This window comes from Leptidea sinapis, chromosome Z (assembly GCF_905404315.1).
Source record: "Leptidea sinapis chromosome Z, ilLepSina1.1, whole genome shotgun sequence".
Lineage (NCBI taxonomy): Eukaryota > Metazoa > Arthropoda > Insecta > Lepidoptera > Pieridae > Leptidea > Leptidea sinapis.
This window is the reverse complement of record NC_066312.1, coordinates 3,513,389-3,538,317: the sequence shown is the minus strand read 5'-3', so window position 1 is coordinate 3,538,317 and position 24,929 is coordinate 3,513,389. Positions and strand designations below refer to the sequence as shown.

At 33.0% G+C, this 24,929-nt stretch overlaps 1 protein-coding gene across 1 annotated transcript in view; it reads right to left on the bottom strand.

The window, feature by feature from the left end:
* The window catches only part of LOC126978826 (probable cationic amino acid transporter), a 120,139-nt gene that overhangs the window by 22,872 nt on the left and 72,338 nt on the right, over positions 1–24,929 (bottom strand). The window contains exons 8-9 of the mRNA XM_050827915.1: positions 4,281–4,464; positions 2,212–2,336 (exon numbers count right to left, since the gene is read on the bottom strand). Of these exons, the coding sequence (XP_050683872.1) occupies positions 2,212–2,336; positions 4,281–4,464 (309 nt within the window). The remainder of the gene's footprint in view (positions 1–2,211; positions 2,337–4,280; positions 4,465–24,929) is intronic.

Here is a 24,929-nt window from a genome sequence, read left to right as displayed (position 1 = left end):
TTGTTTCACAGCAGAACTGTCAAACCGTGCATCAATAAACTCTCTCATAGAAATTATGTATGGACACGTCAAAGGAAAAACAAATTTGTTGTTTCTATTAAATTTAGCAGCATTTTCCTATTTATTCACCTTTTAAACCTTGTCTGGACTTCCACAAATAATTCAAGACCAAAATTAGCCAAATCGGTCCAGCTGTTCTCGAGTTTTAGCGAGACTAACGAACTGCAATTCATTTTTTATATATATATATATATATATATATATATTCAAGTACTTTTCTTCAGAATTCAATTTAGTAAATTAAAAACATTCTGTGTTGTCTAGTACAAAGTACAATTCTTTAGAATCCAAAGTGCTTTTCAGAGAGTGTGAGAAATAAAATAGTACTTTGTGGTAGAAAAAAGTGCCGGTGTGATGTCGAAAACTGCCTCGAGTACAAAGAAGGGCCTAACAGTGTCTAATTGAATGTGATGGGAAAATGATTCGACGTCCGACGTCCTATCTGTCGGTAAATTCTTGATCATACAGTTTGATTGTCAGGAAATTGGCTTTGTGTTCTCAACTCCGGTGCGAACTTCTTCATATCTGAGAGATATCTCATTAAATCGAACCGACGGAATATAGCGTTAATTATTTTCGTATTCTTTTATCTCAGTAATAAACTCACATGCTTGGTTTTCACTTGTATCAGTAACAAATATTTTCAATTTATTCTACACATAGATATACGTTTTGAAGTGACACTGAAACAATTAAGGGATGTCGGCCATGACAGCGGTTGTCATATCGATGTGCCTATTTTATAATTACAATATACAGTACCCGTATTCCTCCAAATGGGGGATTGCCCACATTCATATTTCTGTACTGTGACATGTATAATTAATATATAATTCATATGCATAAGTTTTTATTTGAAATGTTCTTAGTTTAGTTTGATTTTATTAAAATCAAACTTATTAAATTTATAAACATTTGCTCCTCCTACATATTATGAGTTTCTTTATCTGTTTATAGCACCATATATCTAAGGTCTAATGCATAGATTTTGTTAAGATAATTTCCGTATTTAAGTATGTTTATGTTCATATCACAACACAAAGGTTAATGTGTTAAACTTTGAACTCCTCCGAAACGGCTTGACCGATTCTCATGAAATTTTGAGTGCATATTGGGTAGGTCTGAGAATCGGACAATATCTTCTTTCTCTCTCTCTTTTTCATCCCCCTAAATGTTAAGGGTGGCCCACACGAAATTTGTTTTTTTAATTTTTTTTACATTTTTTTTAATTTGTTTGATTATGAGGCAGCATTAAAAAATACATACAACTTCAAATTTTCACCCATCTACGATCAATAGTTACTTTTGTATCGCGATTTTAATATCGGCAATACAACGTTTGCTGGGTCAGCTAGTTATATTATAAAATAATAATTGTCGTACTTGAGGCCCTTGTTTATGTGGTCACCTGGCCTGGGTGCATTTGGTCAGCACGATGCTAATCTAAGCCGATTTACATTGTTAATAATGACTAATATCGCGTGCGCACCTGCCGTCCAGATAAATGGTTTTGTTTATTCAAGTCATTTGTGACAATTATTACAGTTTTAAATAAATATTACTTTGTTTTAGTTAGCAATCGATAACTTGCAATGAGCGATTCTCTCCTAATATTGGTTATCTAAATCTACCGCGAGAGTTACAATGTGCTTGTAAATGACTTTGCAAGCACAATAATACAAACAAAGTAATTATAAATTCTATTTGGATTAGAACTCAACCAAATGTTCCTTGCGAATTGTCTTATTTTTTGACCAAACGCATACATTTTGTTTTCTTAAAATTGTTTCGCTTGCGATTCCTACAGATAATTTGTTATGTTTTTAAAGTGATAACCCTCACTCCTAGGATTAACACACAAATAAAATTTTAAAAACAAAATTTTATGAACGATGCAGGACTCGAATCTACGACCTCCGGCGTTCCGTGCCGGTGCTCTAACCAACTGAGCTAACCGTTCGAGTGACGCATCGTCATAAAATCTTGTATGCTTTGTTCAACTCTCAGGTTCCCGTTCAACAGCAAACTGTTGCAACAGTTTGGCGAGATGTAAAAAATAATATAATGCATACTTTTATAATTAAATAAATTGAAGAAATAAAAACATCTTTAATTAAAAAAAAATACGAAAACAAGTCAAAGAATACATACCAATGCTCATCATTTCAACCAGGACGTCGATTGGAATTATCATCGCTATGACGGAAGCCGCACCGCCTCCACAGAAGGTAGCAAACGCAGGTGTTCCGGAAGAAGAAGATATTGAAGCCAATTGCCTGGTGAACACAATCAGGAATTAGTATCTAAAGTCAAGTTTTAAGCCTGCTCACGGGAGCTATAATTAATTTTTATTATAATTCATCTATATATATATATTGTTAAACTGAGTCATCCGTTACGAGCTTATATCATACTTTGTATATGCTGTTGTAAATAATTATATCACTGTTGATTAAACGGTAATGAATCAAACAATTCATTAGCTGCCGCTTAAATATTGAAATCAGAACTATATTTTAGGAACCACAAACCTCGGTATAGACACATAAATTGAATTAGTAGTAATGAAACTTAATTTGATATCCTTGATACGGCTCGCTCCGAGTACAAACAGGGATTAAATTACGCGGACTTTTACAATTAATTGGACTACCAATAATTACGTGATATACCAAAACTACGAGATACCTCATTGAGCAAGCATTTAGTAATTTACAATAATTAATTCGATAACAGTAAATTTGATATGATTTATAAGGGATTTAGTTACTAACAAGCATGCAGCTTACTAGTTTGTGAGTATTAGGTATACATGCAACGTAACGATTCTACTAATTTTCAAATTCAATAAAAAATCAACCTTGAAGGCGCTCACTTGCGATTAACTTAACTTGAAGTTGTATCAAAGACGGATTTTTTATTTTTTTTTTATTTTTGACCAGAATCAGGATCGCTAGCATGATAAAAGAATGACAACGAACATAATATAAAATAAGAAGAAGTCTACTTTTTGTTATGAATACTTTGAATAACTTTTCGGGGTTGTAAAAGAGAAGAGAAAAGTTTTTTTTTTTAAAAAAAGAATTGATAAGATATTTTGTGAGAAGCGATAGCTAGCCAAATTACAATTATATATTATATTAAAAATTATAATTAAAAAAATATCTTTAGAATCTTTATAAATATCAAAACAGGTACCTAATTGCAGTATTCGAATACTCGCACTTCAATTTCATGTCTGACAGCGGGCTGTATCTCTAATAGTTACAGAGCATAAAAGCAGGTGGCAAAATGCAAATGAAAAAAAAATCTTTTACAAAGTAAAAAGTGCTATATCTCATACGGTGGTATGGAACCCTTCATGAGCTGGTTTGACTCGTACTTGTGAGGTTTTAGTGATAGAACGATTGGGTCATATTTTTTTTATTACCAGAGACAAAATGATGAGCGGCATACGCCGGGACTTATCAAAAGAGAAACTGGATCAGTTACCATGACTATTACTAAAAAGTATAAGAAATAATAGAAAAAAATATCCTACAAAATTTGCGAATCATTTATGATTTTCGTTCGAATCAAAATATTTTATTCATAAATCTTAGGGCCGGTGCTACTAACTCTCCCTGCCCAGATAATATTCCTTCATTGTTACATTTTCATTAATAAGTCTTCTGTTCGTAATTTTTGGCGGGATGTTTGAAAAAAATTTATAAGGTATACTTGTATTATTTATCGGTACAAAATTGGCTGCATAACGACAATCTCTTGGCTATTCTAAGATATACAGCATGACTGGTGGTAACGGAAAAGGACGTAAAGGAACAAAGAAAAGGATTTATGTTTTTTTTTTATGAAAATAAGAGACGAGACGAGCAGGAGGTTCAGCTGATGGTAATTGATACGCCCTGCCCATTACAATGCAATGTCGCTCAGGACTCTTGAAAAAACCCAAAAATTCTGAGCAGCACTACAACTGCGCTCGTCACCTTGAGACATAAGATGTTAAATCTCATTTCCCCAGAAATTTCACTAGCTACGGCACCCTTCACACCGAAACACAGTAACGTTTACACATTACTGCTTTACGGCAGAAATAGGTTCCGTTTTGGTACCCATAATCTAGCCGGCTAGGTCGGAGACAAGTAATTCTACAATGTGATTTTGTGGGCCAATAAGTTTTCTTCCTAATTGGTGATGAAACATGGTTAACGGTTACGTACCTGAATATCAATCCATCCTGAGCCATAGCGTACACAACACGGGGAAGCGGGAACATAGAGCCAAACATGGAGACGGTGAGACCGGCAAGAGCGCCTAATGCGACGATGTACTGGCACTTTGGAGCAGACACGTATGCAAACATATCCACCAGGGCAGACTCTGATGAAACTTCATTGTACGGCACTGTGGGAAAAAAAAAATAGTTAGAAAAAATTAAAGAAATAAAAATTAAAGCTTTGGTTGAAAAGATAATGGAAATGGAATGGAATTATATAAATAAGCATAATTTCTTTTTTTGCAAATTGAAAAATAGAAACACTTTACCATATTAATGTATTATCATTGGATCTCGATAATTCTATGAAGTTTGAATTAAATCTGGCCGTTTAAAGTGGTCAAGTCAGAATCGAACCCAAATGAGTCGGTTACAAATAAACATACCTACATACAGATAAAGCTAATAAGAAGCGTGTAAAAAAATACGATACACGCATATTGTAGTGATGTGGCTTAAAGGGTGCGGATACACTTATAAATCAAATAACATACCCATACACTATTGTCAAAACACAAACACAATATGATTGAATATTGCCACAGCTAATTACTACAGCGAATTCTATATTTAGAACAATTTGTATCAATTTAGTGGATTCCATCTGCTCAAATGTAAACTATCGCTGTTCTGTTGTCGATACGAGGAATACTTCCTATTGATTGATTGACTGATTGGTACGGGTCGTACGAACAGATATTAGTGCAAATAGGGCAAATGACAGCCAACGCCTAAAATCTTGTAACTATTGTAAATAAACACTTTATATATCATTAATGTCTTGATTTTTTTGCCTAATGTGCTTCAATCATTTCTAAAGATATTTCTCCAATCAAACAAACACCCAAGCAAGTAGCAAAATAATTATTGCGATGCGAGATTTACGAAACATCACCGGACAGCAGCGTGTACTGTCGCGTTTCGATACAAATATTATGTTTAGTCTCGTTTGTAACTAGTTCCAGGAAGTACATGACTAATTTTCTCGACTGCACTTGTTATGGTTAACACTTGCAAGTTACTGTCGGACAGAGAGTCTGACATTTCTCGCCGAAGTTTTGTTGCAGATGGAAACGCGGTCTTTGTTTGCTCGGACTAGTCTTCAAAACAACTTGATCCTCCTTAACGAGATCTTCACTGGCAGATAGTTCTCAAGATAAATAATAATTGGCTACTTAGAAAACTAGGGTTCGTCGTAAGTAGGAATTAGTAGTGCTCTCTTCTTTTAAAGTGCGCGCTGTTTATAGAGTTACCTATAGGTATATATTATGACAAGTCATAGAGATCTGAGATGATGGCATTTCTGGCCATTGTTTTTACTATATAAGGAATTGATTTTTGTTTTAAGTAAAACTGCTTTAGGCATGACTTGGGAGTAACTCAGAATATTTTTCTGACGGAAGTAACGTTAGTACGTCCGGCAGAAAAAATGCAATTGAAACAATTTTTAACAGTTATAATTTAATGTTTTAAAAAAATGTTTCAAACTGCTCAGTAATATTTTCTGAAAATCTTCAAGTGTATTTGTTCATTTATGACTACTTTGTAATAAATAATAAATTAAAGTTCTCAGTCTGACGTTTGCGACATTCACTAATTTTTTCGTCCATCGGACAGGCAAAAGGTCCGAGCCCATAGAGTCATATTCGTTAATATTCAATAACAACGTTATATTGATATGTGATATTCATAATTTAATTATTTTTATTCAATTATTTATTAATAACACGGCTTTAATTAATGTAAGTATATATTTATTGGTATAAATTAAATATTCTTGTATTTCAATAATTTTTAAATTTTTGTTATATACTGGATGTCCTAAAATAGGTGGGACAAACAAGGGCAAACGAAAATAACATATTTTGTCTATGAGCTTTCAGATAAGCAGAAAAGTATAAATATATGTATGTGTTAAATATTCCTTAAGTTTAATATAATTAAGTTTTACTTCAATCGCGCGTAAAAATTACACGCATACACGTTTTTTTTATAATTATATGACAATGAAAGTTAAGTTAGCAGGAGAACAACTCTTAATTTGTAATATTTAACAGGAAAGTGATCACTGGGTAGGTATATACTTATTGTGCTCCTGACTGCAATGTAAAATAAAAGAGGGATATTAGAAGTTTAAATGAAAATAATGGATCTATTTTGATACGTTTTGTGAAGTAGATTGGATCTAAACTATAATTAACACTTTTTTATGGTCATTTAAAATTATTGTTCTACTAGCTGACCCAGCAAACGTTGTATTGTCGATATTAAAATCGCGATACAAAAGTAACTGTTGATCGTAGATGGGTTAAAATTTGTAGTTGTATGTATTTTTTAAAGCTGACTCATAATCAAACAAATTTAAAAAAAAATGTCACAAAAACTTTGGCGTGGACCACCCTTAACATTTAGGGGGATGAAAAATAGATGCTGTCCGATTCTCAGACCTACCCAATATGCACTCAAAATTCATGAGAGTCAAGCCGTTTCGAAGGAGTTTAACTACAAACACCGCGACATGAGAATTTTATATATTAGATATCCCTAGTTTTTTCTTATTAAAAATCTATAAAGGAAAAATAAATTTGTAAAGCGTATATATCTATTATTGCTACGATCAGTACAAACTAATTCTCGATCTCCTCAATTAAAAAAAACTTACACGCAACAGTATTTTTTATCAATCCAAGGCTATAACAATCTGTGCTAAGACTTTGTAAGACTTTGTTTATCGCAAATCGTTTTGAAGTAATCCTCGCGTTCTGTTTCAGTATCCTTTAATCTTCTTAAGGGGTTGTATGAATAAACAACACCAACGGAATGTGGTATTTTGAATTATTAGCTAAGTCGCAGTTTACAACTATTATTTATTGTTAATCTGTAATAATAAAGTCTAATTTAATAATAATATAAATTCTATACTAACTGTTTAAGATATGTTGGACGCTCTAACATAAATTGTGATGCCCATTATATCAAAATCCAAAATCAAAAATTCTTTATTTGTACACAGTCATTTACAATCACATATGAAACTCTCCTGGTAGATTTAGATAATCTGTTAGGGTAGAATCGCTCATTGCAAGTTATACAAAACAATATTAAAAACTAAAAGTATTATATGACTGGATATATCGCAAGCGTAGACTAATATCATTGTCATTATCATTTTGGATTTTTGGAAGAGTTACCCTGAAGTCACCTGATGTTAAGTGATCACCGCGGCACACATTCTCTGGCAACACGAGAGGAATAACCATCTCACCCATTTCACCCATCTACGATCAACAGTTACTTTTGTATCGCGATTTTAATATCAGCAATACAACGTTTGCTGGGTCAGCTAGTAATCCATAAATATAAGAAATCATCTGACAGTCATATACATCTTTATACCAGGAACAAAAACAAATTACATAATAACTGAGGGCGCTTTATAATAGTTTATTGACAGCATATTGGAACTGCTCCTTAACGGATTAAAAAATATAGTTTAATATTTTATATTTTATAAAGCTCATAATATCGGGTGTGGTATATTGGGTGCGAGTACCCTGAAGGCATAAATTTTATAACTTTCGTTAAAATAATATTATTTTATCATAAAATACCTACTGTGGCTTATGTTAAGGAAATAGGCATACAGTCCACGATTTATTCAGATATTTAGCATTTGGGCGGCTCCTTTGCACCGATTGTGAGCTAGATTATGGGTACCACAACTGTGTTTCGGTTTAAAGGGCACCGTAGCTAGTGAAATTACTGTGCAATTGAGACTTATCATCCTATGTCTTAAGGTGACGAGCGCAGTTGCAGTACTACTCAGAATTTTTGGGTTTTTCAATAATCTTGAGCGGCACTGAATTATAATGGGCAGGGCGTATCAATTACCATCAGATGAACATCCTGCTTGTCTCGTACCTTATTTTCATAAAAAAAATACGTATCAAACCACAATTATTACGAAGGACGTGAGGGTAAGGCGGTTTGTTTGTCATATTTCACAAAACTTAAAGAAACGGTGTAGTTCAATGTTAAAAATCCTTTACTATGACTTGCCATTAATCTGGCTATTATATCATCATTATTATCATCAGCTGAAAGACGTCCACTGCTGGACAAAGGCCTCCCCTAAAGAATTCCACGATGATCGATCTTGCGCTACCCTCATCCAACGTTTTTTATATATTTTTTTTATGAAAACAAGGGACGAGATGGGCAGGACGTCCATGTGATGGTAATTGATACGCCCTGCCCATTACAATGCAGTGCCGCTCAGGATTCTTGAAAAACTCCAAAAATTCTGAGCGGCACTACAACTGCGCTCGTCACCTTGAGACATAAGATGTTAAGTCCCATTGCCCAGTAATTTCACTAGCTACGGCGCCATTCAGACCGAAACACAGTAATTCTATATATACAACAATTATTATTATTGAATTCAAGTTGCGCGTTCAAACAGTTTTATAATATCTGATAAAGCTAAATGTATAACTGACTATTTAAAGCGAAAAGTGAATGTTTCACATAACACAACTAACCGGCCAACACTTACTTACACACTCTGTAAGTACTTTTATTTCATGCAACACTGTTTTCAACTGTTTTCAAAGACACTTTGTAAGCCCTAACTGTTTGATGTAGCTTGTAAAGGCCTTTTAACACAAAACGATACGTACAGACTTTCGTGTTTGTTTTTGCTTTTTGACAAATTTTTAACATTTGTGACAACTTTATTATGGCTGTGTTATTTTTATTTTAGCATATTAAAATATTTAATAGGTTGAACCGCTGACTGTCACCACGGAGTCCCAATGTGCTTTCCGTCTTTCTAATTCATATTATGTAGTTTTATTAGATGCTTAATAAGGCCGGTAACGCCCATACTCTCTGGTTTTAAAAAAGAGTATGGGCTGTGGTGAATTAATTATTAATAATCCTATTAAATATTTTATCTATTACCATTAGGTGACCATAAAAACATATTTACTAAGTGAATTCAATTAGAGCATAATTAAATTTGACCTTCCAAGATAAAAATTGGTAACCCTATTGATGTATCTATAGTATCATTGAACCCGTGACACTGTTACCGTTACAGACACTTTTTTGTACGCAGGATGTTAAAAAACTACCCGTAAAGCCGAATGGAGGTTAAAAGGAGGTCTTATAACGAGTCAATTCACAATATTTAAGAACTGTAGTAACCCTGTATAACATACCCTAAAAAAATATTATTATTTTCACTGATGTGCAAACCCTATTTCACTAAAATTTAAGAGTAGACTACGCAGAATGTACCTACATTTCTACCTAATTCACGGAACGACAAATATTTTAAAAGACCTAACCTAACGAAACAACCTAAACGAACACTTACTTTTTCATAATAAACGTCAAATTTACAGAAACGGTGTGCTCCGCCTTGCTCAATACACAACCTCGCTCGTCACGATATGGCTTGTGTTGCATTTGACACCACGTTGATGTTATTGATGCGAAAACCGATCCAACACGCTGTTCCATTTCGGGAACCGTTGGGTAGTCAGAGAAATACACTCTGTCCTTCATAACCATTTTGTCCAACTTGAAATTATTTGACATACATGACAGCTTAGTAGGGTTGACAAAATTTTTGGTTTTGATAATTAATTAAATTTTTTACAGGGTAGTTTGTAACGCGTTGTATAAGTATATTCATTTATTGTGTATGGACATACATAGATATACATGCATGTTGGCATTTTTTGAGAGTAAAAAATATGGTTCACACGACACGGTTACTTAAAAGTTGTGTGTAAAGCATTTCCCGCACTTAAAATAATTTTTTGCTATTGCAACACCGCCACCGACACTTCTCTGCAATTTTTTTTATGAATAAGGGCACAAGACGAGCGACCCATACTAATGCGTGCTGCTATTCTTGAAAAACCTAAAAATTCTGAGACATAAGATGTTAAGTCTCATTTGCCCAGTAATTTCATTAGCTACGGACCCTTCAGACTGAAACACAGTAATGTTTACACGTTACTGCTTCATTGCAGAAATAGGTGCCGTTGTGGTACCCATAATCTAGCCGGCTTCTTTTGCAAAGGAGCCTCCCACTGATAACAACCCTTAATAATTTTGTGACGATTCAATAATTACACACATAATTGTTCAAGTTTTCACTTCTGTCAGTATACCGATAGTGCCACTGTTTTTGTATTCATAATAAAATAGTTAAACGTGTTTCCAGTACTAAGTTTCATTTTTCAAAACAAACGCAATAATTATTTTCCCTTGATGCTAATAAATCTCTATTTACAGTTATTCTCTGTTCGTGCAAACCAAAACAAATTTTTCAATCAACCGAAATATTTCACAATCCTTTGAGCGTAAACTAAAATTTTAAATCAACACGAGCCCTTTGTCACTGGTTGGTGAATCGGAATATAAATTCACTTCAAAGGGAAAATCTGTCAGCGATGCTGTGAAATAAAAATTGTAAGCCCGTGATATAGAAATCCTCTTACAAATGTTTTTTACCTCATATTATAAAGTTTGCTACAAGCTCCATATAGCCATAATATTATTAGGTTTGTGTGATTTTGCTATTAGTAATATCTCGCAGCATTTTAATTCACTATCGTATTGTGTATTTATAGTAAAGCGGGAATATTTTTCATTTCGTTTGTATTTATATTTGCTATAAGCATTCTTACATCTGTAGAATGCTATACCATATCATGCACTATTATATTCAATAATCTTTTTGTAGAGTAGTCCATTGAAATGCTAAATTTTTTAGGCCTTACCATGCGTTTTTTAGAGGACGTAATTTTATTTTTTTGATGTATAGGGGGGTCGGTGTAAAGCTAAAACCAAGTTTGTGGGGTCGCCACCCTTGTCCCACGGCCGCCATCTTGAAAAATAGGGGTTGAACATTTCCGCTTATAACTTATTTATTTATAGTTCTACGACAAAAAGTTATTGTACCAAAGTTGTACAGAATTTAATTTACACAAAAAAAAGGTCAGATATTATTTTTATCAGATAAATAGTTTTAGAGATATATCGTAAAAACCATTTCAACCCCTATTTTTCAAGATGGCGGCCGTGGGACAAGAGTGGCGACCCCACAAACTTGGTTTTAGCTTTACACTGATCCCCCCTACATATCAAAAAAATAAAATTGCATCCTCTAAAAAACGCAACCCCAAATGTAACTTTTCAATGGGCTAGAGATCCGCTCGTAATTTGTAATAAAATAATCAATATAGGTTATCATCAAAGGCATTAAATGTTTTTACTTCTTATTGTATTTAGCCTAAGTGAAGTTTTAAGTCGCTTCAAAAGAAATAAAAGGAACCCTTGTAAGATCACTTCGTTAAACGCTTTTCCCATGGCTTGGAACCGGTAAATATAACGATTATGACTGGTTCAAATCGGCATGTATGTATTGTTTCGTTTAAAGTGTAAATGCTATGTGTGTTATTTTTTAAGGGTAAGGTTTTAAAAGGTAGATCCGTATTCGTTCGGTTTTGTCAAACAAATATTATCACTAAAATTTAAACTGTACTCAGAAAATTTACTGGGCTATGGAAAAATATTCGTAAATGTAGAAGGTATATTCATCCAAACGTAAATACCATAAATAAATAACACAAAACTGTAGGATTTTCGTTAAAAACTTGCCGTTTTCTTAGGAATTCTCAATTTGAAATTAAAATCAAACACTTAGATTTGTAGCCTTTCAAAGCTATAAACTTATCAATACAATCTTTCAAAGATGAAGTGTCGAATTAAGCTTGACATTTTATATACAAACAGGGGTTTATTTATAAAATATCAATTGAAACTATTTATTGTCCGTCAAATTTCATGAACGTAGAGCAACGAAAGTCACATTATTTACTATCATTAATTTTATTTTATAGACTTAGTTTTATATTAAAATTACAATGAACTGGAATATGCGACAGTGATCTGCATCAAAAGTGTCAAATAAGGGCCAGACCTGTGGTGCAAACTAATAGGTATTAACTGTTTGTAAAAAACATCCAATTCCTATAGAGTATTGATTAAAATAAGATATTATACGTAATTTCAAGAAATTCGTGCTAAAACGCTTGCCTGACTTATTACATGTAAGTTTTTAACTTCTATCAATATCAATAACAATAGAGCTTTTCAAACAAACAAATTGTAATCACCCTTACGTGGGCGCTACTCACCTAAGAGTACGAGTTCTGAACGACTACGGCGCGCGACGTGGATCAAGTAGGTATCAGTGCCTACGCTAGCTCGCGGCTACTAGATTACATACAGGATGTTCCAAAATTATATTATCGAAATTTATTTATTAAGGTGAATAATTTTTTTGTACATATAATATATTATATTATAGAAAAGCGTTTATTTAATGTCGTCATGGTATATCCACACTGTACAAAATCAATCAAAATCACTTTATTCATGTAGGTCACGTAAATGACACTAATGAATTAAAAAAAAGTCTTATTGAATCTACTGCTACTTTGTAAAGGGTTGAGCTAATCACAAGAAGTAGCAAGAAACTCATTGCCACTCTTTTAAATATATATGTGATGTAATTTGTCCGTTGATGTTTCTCTAACCATACTTGATGCCTGAATTTTTTCATAATAAGTACAACTCGTAGAATACTTTTGATCTCATTAATAAAATGAAACCACAAGGTAAATGATTCTTATTTAGTTTCATAGCTATTTATGGACTTGTCCATAAATAGCTATGGAACTAAATAAGGGTACTTGTACCTTGTAATAAAAGGTACTTGTACCTTTTCAATAAATTGAGGATAGATCGTCTTCAGAATTCAAATAATGAGCTCCGAACGAAAATGCAGCCTCAATGAAAAGCATACACAAAGGATTATCCGTGGGAGTTCCGTAACGACAAATATAAATGGTCGTAGTCGTTTAAGATATATCTCAAGATAAAGATCGCATGAATAAACCAAGACTTTGCTTTGGGAAAATCACAGTAAATTTGTATTTAATATTATGTTTGCAGGATTGTAGCATTAAGATCCTTGTATCTATAATGCCGTCTGTATGTCCATTCGCACTCCTTTATAATACCCATGCTCTTGGAAATGTGAATTTGCAGCATTAAGCTCTATACATATAGGTATTAAGCTGCCCTTATATTATGCTCAACTCAATTCACAACGTCGAAACGTAAAGCTCATTAGAGGCAGAGAGTTCTCATGAAATTTAAGAAGGATTAGTTATCCGTCTGGAGTGGGGTAGTGCAGCCCATATTAATACCATCTTTGTGCTGCAGAAGAGACCTATTCACTCTATTTATAAGAGACGTCTTTTAAATTAAATTTAATTAATAATTAAATGAAATTAACATTTTGACTGTTGCATCTCAATATATTCTTGATAATGTTCTGTATAAACAAGCATATTAAGGAATTTGCTAGAAACTTCGATAATCTTAATGTTAACAGAGGAACATACATAAACTAATTATGCCTACTACTCAGTTAAGTCGAGTTGATGGTTTTCGATGTATATGCTTTTACAATAATTATGATGCCAGAAAATATACAAAACAAATGTGTTACGAATTTTAAAATGATTGTTAAAATCCGATTCTGTAGTAATGATTATTATAACATAAATGATTTTCTTAATGATACCACAGATAGGGATTGGAGCGAACACCCTCAAGCTATTTAATTACAAATGTTTATTTTATGACAATACATTGTAACCATATTTTTATAAAAAAAAAACGCGCTGAGTTCTTCTCAGGTCTGAGGCTAAATATTTCGAATGAATGGTAGTTTTTCATGTTAAGTAAGTGATTTTACATCCTAATTTGAATAAAAATAATTGAATTTGAATTTTAGACACACCGCTCTCGGTGTAACTAAAGTACCTAACTTCAAATTTTGTCAATTTGTGCTAATTACTGTTTCGGTGTTAATATACTGAGAGGCTACCTTAAAGCGATATAATATATTTTAAGCTGTAGGCTGGGAAACAACGGAATGAATAAATGAACACGAAAAATCGTTCACTACAATCCGAAATACTTCATGAAACTAGTATTTGAGAGCACAGTATGACTAAACTTCTAATTCGATTTATGTTCGATGTAAGTTGTTGCAATAGCAATGAAGTCTAACTTAACGATTTGTATTGAAAAGCTATGATATATCATTTATTTATTTATTAACCAAATAGCGCGGCAGTGCCAATTATACTAATTAGACGAAACACAAAATGGAAAAAACACAAACAAAAAAGGAATATTAAGGAATAATTGAATTAATTGTACAATTTCAATGCGTTCCGCGTACCGTAATATTTCAGAAACTAGGGAAGTCCATCCATCATTGAATGGATCCCATTGTGCATTCTTGTTCAAGAGCGCGTTGAAAGATGCCAATGATCGCGGTATAGGTGCCATGGCTCGGGCAGCGGTGGGATGAAGAGGGATCACGAAAAGTTTATTTTTTCGTGGGCCAGGTTTTTGAATTTAGGGACACGTATAAGACACAATTGCTCATGAAGATCTGGAGCATCAACGTCTCCTCGTAAAATTCGACACATAATTTTTAGCAGGCCGCAAATCTGCCACAAATTAGGATATCATCCCCATCTGGATGTGTGGCGAACTCCACGGTGCGGTTTTCAAGGAGCTTTCCGTGTACCACAAAGCTATGGAATGAGCTTCCATGTGCGGTGTTTCCGGGACGATACGACATGGAAAAATAAGCGCTTACATCTTCCATAAAGACTGGCAATACTCCTGTGATTCGTCTGTTGTTGCAAGAGAATGTGGGCGGCGGTGATCACTTAACATCAGGTGACGCTTACGCTCGTGTGTCTTCCTTTTCCATTGCAAAAAAAAGATAAATCAACATACTTAAATGGGTCGCGAAATTTAACATTTTAATTAATTTTTGAGTATTGGTGTGGTTTATGGTACATATATTGTCTATCTAGTAACGAACGGGTTGCAGGTTTATCCATATTAGATGAATATAAGTGACGTAACTCGAGTAAACGGGTGATAGGAATGTTGAATATAAATGGAGGATTGAACCGCCGCGAGATACACACATTTGGCCATGGTTCTTTAATCTTATCAGTTCTTGAAGTCAACATAAAGACTCAAGTCGTAGCAGCGCTTTGTGACTTTTCACATAAATTTTATTATTGATATTTTTTAATAATGTTAGAGGCAGAGGTTACTATCTAAATTACCTAATAATGAATAATATCCAAGATTAAGGCATTATAAATCAAATGAAAATATTATTTTGAATATTATTTATAAGAATTGGAGAATTCGTTATAAACACACAAGTTATAAATATTTATCTAGATTGTATTTCCCGAATACACCGAATAGTTACAATTATTTTGGAATTTTATTACACAAACGTCCTAACTTTTCAGATATTTATTCGTTGTAGTTTGTCGTTTTTAATTACAACATTCATAAAACCATGTAGTATTCGCTTTTAAAAATATTAAATATATATTTTTATTTATTTAAATTCACCAGACTTAGTGGTAATTACCTACGTATATATTGGTTAATTAGTGTGATAATTAAATGATTAATTTTAATTGTTAATTGCAACTGTGTTAATTGTTTAGTAAAGTTGTGTAAGCCTTTAAGTTAGATGCGGAAATATTAATTATTGCCCATTATTCTCTTTAATCTTACTTGAATAATATTAGCACATACATAGTGCTGCATTTACTGCAGCGACCAGAAAAAAGACATTCCAAATTCCATTTTTAAATTACACGACACATTCGAGTTTACTATGCAATATGATATTTATTTGGCTGCTAAACCAGGACAGATATGGATTCTCATACAACTAATGCTGGCCGCTGCTAGTATGTACTAGGTCAGTAAAAACGAAGTCACACGGACGAGTAAAAAAAGAAGCACTCCGCGCCGTGATGTTAGCAAGTGAAGCACCTTTATGCTAGTGTGTGTGCGAAAACGGGGGATACTAGTTACACAATTTTTTCTCCCTCAAATAGTCATATATGGCCACAAATACTTTTATTGTATCGTTTTTACACTTTTTCACAACGCACGACGGCATTTTTAAAATATTTTATAGCGACGCAAACTGATCTGTCACATGATCGTCTGTGTAAGGTGATACGGAGTGTTTCTTTTTTTCTCGTCCGTGGGTCAGTACAGCAATTTCGATTTACCTCGAAAGGTTGTCAAAATAATACTCAACTTTCCAAGCACCTTTGAGATAATATAACTATTTTCCTAGGTGTTAATTCTTCTAGAAATTAATAGCGATATAAATAACACTGGGAATTAAGATTTTAAATAAAATAAGCCAGTGAACTTGCTGTCGTTATAGAACGAACGCTGCGTAATTATAAATTATTTTCTAGTTAAATTGAACTTGCTATTGAAATTCCAGGTTTTTCAGATTTATAATCTAATAAGATATTAATTAACACGTGATAAAATAAAATGATAGAGCGGATTATGCGAAAACATCAAAGAAGAAAACAATCTAAGAACTGAAACAGTTTTTAGAAAGGTATGATGATGAAGAACTGCTTTCTCGCAATATTATTATTATTATCATTTATGGTCGAAAATTTATGAAAGTAGGTACCTAATGTTACAAATCCGATTAATTTTAGTAAGAAATGTATATAATAATAATATGTTATACTTTTACTTTAATTAATAATCTTAAATTTTCATGTAAAACCACGCAAAAATATACGGGTTGGACTCCGGGAGTGCCGCTAGAAGTAAAAAATTGAAGATTATCGTTGTGCATTTTTTAGTATTTTGGAATGGTTAGGGAATAATTTCGCACTAATTGCATTATATATCAGTATAAAAGTACTAGCATTTATGTGCTATCGTACACAAAAATTACAATTTATATTACATAAAAAATTTAGCCTTACAAATTTTAAATTATTTTACATTAGAAAGTTTATCTCTCACAAAAATCAACTTTCACCCATAATTTCAACGACTCTTCCACCATCTTCATTACCAGCATCAACAATAGGTTTATGGTAGCTGAAGTAAGAAACGAACAATTTTGATTCGCATCTATTTAAAGACCGCATCAATAACAATAGGTTTATGGTGGCTGAAGTAAGAAACGAACAATTTTGATTCGCATCTATTTAAAGACCGCATCAATTGTAATTTTGTATTTCGCTGTGCTAAGATTGCGATCATTTGACATCATTAAGCCAAGTTAATTATTTAAAAATTTAATTAATAGATAGTAAATTTTTATCGTTTGCAAAGTTTATGTTGAAATCTACATTGAAATCATCAAAGCTTTCCCCATTTTTTTTTGAAGCAATGCAGATCCATCATGGGAATAAATGAATAAATTTTCATACAAGAAGTCTCGTATAGCACCCAATGACATCTGCCGTCTTACGAATTTTCGATCAGATTACGTGGCCTGATGCGAGATAAACATTTTATACCCATCTCATGAAAAATGCCCAACGGAACTAAAGTTTTATTTTCACAGGTGTAGCCAATATATAGGTAAAGCGTATTAAAAGAAAATTTTAATTCCTAGGACGTATAATTTACATTTGCATATTTGAGGGCTGTATTCCTCGGAGGGTCAAACAGAAGTTCCATTAATTAAAGGCAACAATCTACGTTAGTTTCTGCTTCACAGTTCTTCTAGTAATTTAGAGACATAAACTTAAATTACATTTGTGTTTTCATCTTTGTGAGACACCAAAGACAGTATTAACATACCGAACATATGGGTTGTATTAAATACATAGACGTACACATTCGGTGCTTCTAGATCACAAACATATTTGTCGTTTACTTATTTTTTCTACTTATCTTGGCTGTCGATGCCTGGAGAATACTCAAACTACAAGTAATTCATTGGTTTTTATTTATTTTCCAATACCAAAAAATACAAGAAATACACCCATATTCTGAGTACTTTTTTCGAATTTCTTTTATTTATATTTATATTTTTTGTCCCACTTAATCTCAGTCGAGGAAAATGGGATTCATAGTGATATTCTAACTCATCGTGGTACTTTACGTGTGATAAGCACTATCACACGGTATGACTCATCAATGCCTAAGTTTATATTCCAGCGCAGTTAGATTAGTTCCGTCTTTAAGGCGCCTTTCACCTTGGACATTCTTAAATCGAGTGGGCCCGATGGCATTACCCCGATCGGTGCCGATGCTTACTCCTTTTTCCGGCACTCCTACTCATCACGCAAACTTCCAGATTTGAAAATATGTTTAGTCCACTCGATCCCTAAGGAAGGCAAACGCTTGGATTCGTCCAACCACCGCCAAAACGTTATTGCCCCCTTTTCTCGAATGGTACGAGTATGGAATCATTATCAGCTGCCAGTTCTTAGGATATCTGGAGAAGCACTAGCTGATTAGCGATTTTCATTATGGTTTACGTCAAGATCGCTCAGCTTCTTGTATATCCCACTCATTTATATATATTGATGGAAATATCTGAGGCGATGGGAGAGGCATTAGCGGTTGGTCTGGAGGCATCTTAAAGGTTTCGATCGAGTGTGGCACAAAGTGCTTATTGCGAACCGGCAGGCTTTACAATTTTTTTTTACAAATAAGTCGTGTGCTGAGGCAACCGACCACACATCTGCAAAACCAGGGGGATCAAGATTTCGGGAAAACTGAAGTCTTTCGTGGAATACCTGCGGTTGTGGAATGCCAGACGTCAACGTGATGCGGGTGGAAGCATTTTGACGTAACAGGAACCCTTATACATTTATAAAAGCATTTACATCGCCCAATAAAAGACATACAAACTGAACTTCATTACCAGTTGGAGGCTCCTTTCCACACACACACGCCGGTGTGTGTGGAAAGGAAACAATCATATTTCTCTATAACATGGCAGTACAATACCTACACGGAGTTGTAGTTTTCCACTTTTTGACATGAAATTCCAGAAATAGACGCCGGTCTATTTCTGCCGTGAAGCAATATTAAGTAAGCATTATTGTGTTTCGGTCAGAAGGGCGCCGTAGCTAGTGAAATTACTGGGCAAATGAGACTTTACATCTTATGTCTCAAGGAGACGACAATTGAGGTGCCGCTCAGAAAGTTTTGTGATTTTTCAAGAATTGTGAGCGTCACTGCATGGCACACACCTGATCGTCCTGGCCCTTAGTGTCGTAAAAAAAATTGCCATGCACTAGGCATAACAAACTTATGTTTGTTCGTAGTGTTAACATAATAATTTTCACAGTTTCTAGAAATTTCGCTAAGTGCCTACATAAATTATCAAGAATATAGTATTAGGCAACACTAAAAATGTTTTTATTTTCTATTTGCTCTTAGTGCTACATCGCAGATAATAAATACTCGTATCTAGTTTTATGTGTCGGAATAAATTCCTTTGGGTTCAAAATAATAATAAAATAACCACACAACAGAATTCAATACAATACATTTGTTATTGTTATAAATATTATCAATATCCTGACGACCGATCCTTGCTCGGATTTTTAAGAAAGTACAAAACTTGAAGAAAAAAATCAAAGTAACAGGATATCTGGATTCTAACCGGGGTCTTCTGCTTTCCGGATCACCCAATTTCCCATCTTAGCTATTATAGTCTTGTCGATCGATTTATCACCCCCGAAATCGTTGTATACTAAATTTGATGGAAATATAAATGAAAATCATTGAAGCCGTTTCCGAGATTCAGATTACATATATAATTATACAAGAATTGCTCGTTTAACGATACAAGATAACATGACATGTGCAAATAAGATCTTGGACGTCACTCTGCAAACAATCTATTTCGATTCCGCTCGACAAACCAAACGCAATAAATCTGGGCTATGAATACAGTATAAAATTGAATTCGTAGCATATTCACTGTTTCAAATTTGAAATAGAGAGTCTGTTTCAATTTTATCTATTGAAGCGAATTTCATTTAGAATCATTCCTGTTATAATATTTACCGCTGAATTCATATTTTCTTCAATAAAAGTAATTAAGTACCCGACCTGACTGCCAATCACAGTCCTGTCAAACATTCTTATCAATAATGATAGTAATAGAACTGATGAAGCTTGCAAAATTTTAAAGTGTAGAATAGGAAATAAAAGTTTATTTCAATAAAAAAATCAAATCATAATCATACAAATCATTAACATATATTACATTATATCAGAATTTAAACATATTAGTTAGATACAAAATATTATATATTATCCTTAATGAATGTCATTAATGAAAACGTTTATAAATTCGTTATTCAAACATGGCTGAACCAATCAAATTTATGACAAAGTAAAAACATATGACGTCATAGAATAGAACTGATGAAGCTTGTAAAATTTTAAAGTATTAAATAAGAAATAAAAGTTTATTTCAATAAAAAAATCAAATCAAAATCATACAAATCATTAACATATCTTACATTATATCAGAATTTAAACATATTAGTTAGATACAAAATATTATATATTATCCTTAATGAATGTCATTAATGAAAACGTTTATAAATTCGTTATTCAAACATGGCTGAACCAATCAAATTTATGACAAAGTAAAAACATATGACGTCATAGAATAGAACTGATGAAGCTTGTAAAATTTTAAAGTATTAAATAAGAAATAAAAGTTTATTTCAATAAAAAAATCAAATCAAAATCATACAAATCATTAACATATTTTACATTATATCAGAATTTATACATATTAGTAAGATAAGCATATTTATGACAAAGTAAACACATATATGTTCTTTGTTTACTTTTTTTTGCGCTCTTTGATCATATTCTGAAATCCGCGCACACTAAATCACGGTATTATGCTTGAATAGTAAGAAAATAAAAATAAGGATTGCAAAACAAATTAATTGTTCAATATAAACGGGTTTTGTTCGGAATCACGTTGAATATTGTTGGAATTGTTCGTGCTCTGACATCGACAAAACTATGATATGTTCAATGTTCATTGTTGTTTGAAGCTTTGTATACCAGAGATCAAACAATTGGGTGTTTGAATTCCGTAGTTGCCTTTGTGATGCGTTTACAATCGAAACTCACCTGTTTGTATCAAACAAATAAAATAGATGTTGTAAATAACCCTATCTCAATTACAAGTAACGCGTACGTGGCTTGCAGCTAGTAATTCTAATTCTTTTATTAATTATGAAATAGTAAATTGTTTACGAAGGGGAAAACGTAAATGATTCGTACAATATTGCAAAACGTAGACATGAAACGACTTGAATTCATCAAACCAAAAACAGGTTGCAAGAATCTGGTGTTGGGCCAAATGTTTATCATAAATACTCATCTACACATAACAAACTTTGGCAAGCATTAATAGATAGGTCATAAAAATACTTTAATAAATGCTTGTGGAGGGAGGCGCAATGACCCTGGAAGATTCCGAGGAGAAAGGAGTGTTTTAAATCAATATAAATACAAATAATACAAAAGACGTGACCAAACATTTCATGTAAGTAGAACAAAGAGGTATGAAATGAACATTTGGAACAATCATATTTCTCTATAACATGGCAGTACAATACCTACACGGAGTTGTAGTTTTCCACTTTTTGACATGAAATTCCAGCTACGCAGTTGGATGTCACTAAATACTTGGTCTTTGTTTTCAAAAATTTTGCTAACTTTTCGACTGTGGAGTTTCAACAGTTCACATACATAGTTTGCAAACTGTTAATTTGAACATTCCATTTTTAGTAGTTGGATTTGTTGAAAGCTTCAAAGGGATTAAATTTTCAAAGGGAATTAATTGTATCGCGTAATATGAGGTTCATTTATAATTGAAATTTAATAATATCATGTTTGGAAACCGTTGTGCCTATTATAAAATTAAATTACTAAGGTTCTCTTAAATTTTCATTTGATATTATTGATGACTAGGTATTAACAATATTTTGGAGCATATCGAATAACCGTTTTATGTTAACAAAGCTAAATTTCACCTGTAACGAATCTAACTATGTCAATACAATGATAATTCTGAAGTTTTCCGAATGAGCTGCCTTGCAAATAAACGCGGGAAATGTTATACGTCCGAACAAACCATTCGTAAGCAAAATGTCTATTTGTAAATATTTTACATATTCTTGGTTTATGACTAGTTATAACTTTATGCCAATTTTATTTGTAAGGCCGTTAAACTATTGCTAAACAGATTATATAGAATAAAGAAAAGAATCCTACTACCTTAAAATCTAAGAACATATCGAAATATATATATTAATATTATGACACCTTTAATGCTTGTATTTAAATGTTGTTTGTAAATAGGCTGTATTGTTGCTGTCTAAAGATTACCTCGGCATTACTTAAAAACTTTGTTACATATCAATTTGCAACGTGGTATCAACTAAGCATCACGTTTTCGCGTACATAATATTTATTTATGAATTATATTTCTCTATGTGTATGTTTATATAATATTCTTATTTACCTGTATGTTAAAAGTTTTGTGATGGACATCATGTTCGTAAAACAAATTATGATCTTATGAAGTTGTACCGCTAGAACTTAATATACACTAGCTTTTGTACATTTTATTTATTTTGTTATTAAAATAAATATATTTTAAGATTGAATTGAAATTTAAAAAGGCGAGTTCTGTTCCTATCAAGCAAGGTAGGAAATATTTATCTTTATCCCCTCTGACCCGGTCTCTTAATACGTTTACAATATTATTAGAGTCAAATAATCCTCTCAAGTAAAATATTTCCATCATTGATGGAATACATAAATTAAAAAGTGTATATAGTCGAAAATATTGAGAGAAATATATTTCTAGAAATAGCAAAGGGCTTGTAAAGTGCCTGTATTCCCGTCCTCCTGAACAAACTTGAGAAATTGGGTACTCGAGCCAGCTACTTCGGAAATACTTGACGAAAAGAAAACAGATTGTTAACATTTGTGACAATTTGAGCGAACATGAAGGTATGATAATATTTATTATCGTATGTTTATGTGCACGGAACACGAGAAGTCGCGGTTCCAGTCCGAATTTTGTTTTCAGTTTTATTTGTGTGATTAATCCTAGAAGTGAGGGTCATCTTGAAAAACATAACAAATTGGAATATCATAGATGTAAAATCGCAAATTTTATGTTTCAAACCTAACATAACCTAGCACATAAAATATTACTTTAACCAAGAACTCTAACGAATCCGTTAGTCGAGTGGCGTCTGCCTTTTGAGCTAAAGCGGCTTGTGGTTTCGGCCACGCACCGCTTCGGAAATTGTAATGGCACTCACACACGTAAGGGCAGTGAAGTGGTTATTTGGGTCGTGTTTTCTTATTGCATTTGCGGTAAGGTTGTTAAGTTTGCTTTAGGTTATAACAAATGAGGATGCTTATTGTAAAATAAGCTCGTTACTCTATTTATTAGTAGTTGTTATTAAACAATAAGTTTCGCTTATAACTATTATGCGAGAGTATTTCGTTGTGGAGGATATCGATCTTTTATGATTACGTACCTAAATTTGGCACGTGTTATTATGTGTTTAATGAGGCTGCGTAATGTGGGGTCATTAAAATTTACTATTTTCATTACTTTATGCATTCATAGTTGTGTAAAACGCTACTAACCTTCTACCTTATGGAGGTGGTAACGGATTAATCAGTCCGGAATCGAAATTAGCTTACTTATATGGTTCAGTTTATACTTTAATAATAGATCCGTTACAGAGGCAGTAAATGTATTTAACTAAATTCAATTCAATTATTAAAATGGCACACGTGGCATGCCGCATGGCTCTCCTTGGGTTATTTTGTATAATTTATGTTTTAATGAAATACCTAATACTAATCATCATTCACAGTGGTATTTATATCCGGCCTTTGTAAAAAATATAACAATATATGGCACACTTCACAAGTAAGACAGATTCGGGACCTTGAAAGTTGAAACAACTTTGCATAGACATTTAAAATTTTCCCAACAGCGTAATTTCTAAGGCCTTTGACTTTTGAAGAAATAAATCTAAAACAATAACAATGCTTTCTCAGGTAAAAATTACCTTGAGCATTGTTGTGTTCCTTGAATTCCGTTCCCTTTTTTTAGAGTGAAAAAGGTACATACAACGTGTTAAGAATAACCATCATAAATTTCTAAAAAATATTGCTTTCGCCTTTAAGACTAACGTATTTTAACATGGTGATGATAACATTAATGCATCGTAGGGTAATTTAAGAATAGATGTATTGAACTAGATTATGGGTACTAAAACGGCGCCTATTTCTGCCATGAAGCAGTAATGTGTAAACATAGTAGTGGCACCGTAGCTAGTGAAATTACAGGGCAAATGATCTTATGTCTCAAGGTGACGAGCGCAATTGTAGTGCCTCTCAGAAATTTTGGGTTTTTCAAGAATCCTGAGTGGCACTGTATTGTAATGTGTAGGGCGTATCAATTACCATCAGCTGAATGTCCTGCTCGTCCACCTTATTTTCATAAAAAAATGTATAATAAATTATTAATGGGGTGTTGGATTGTACACAGCAATTAAGCAAGATAAACTTGTACATGCCAACT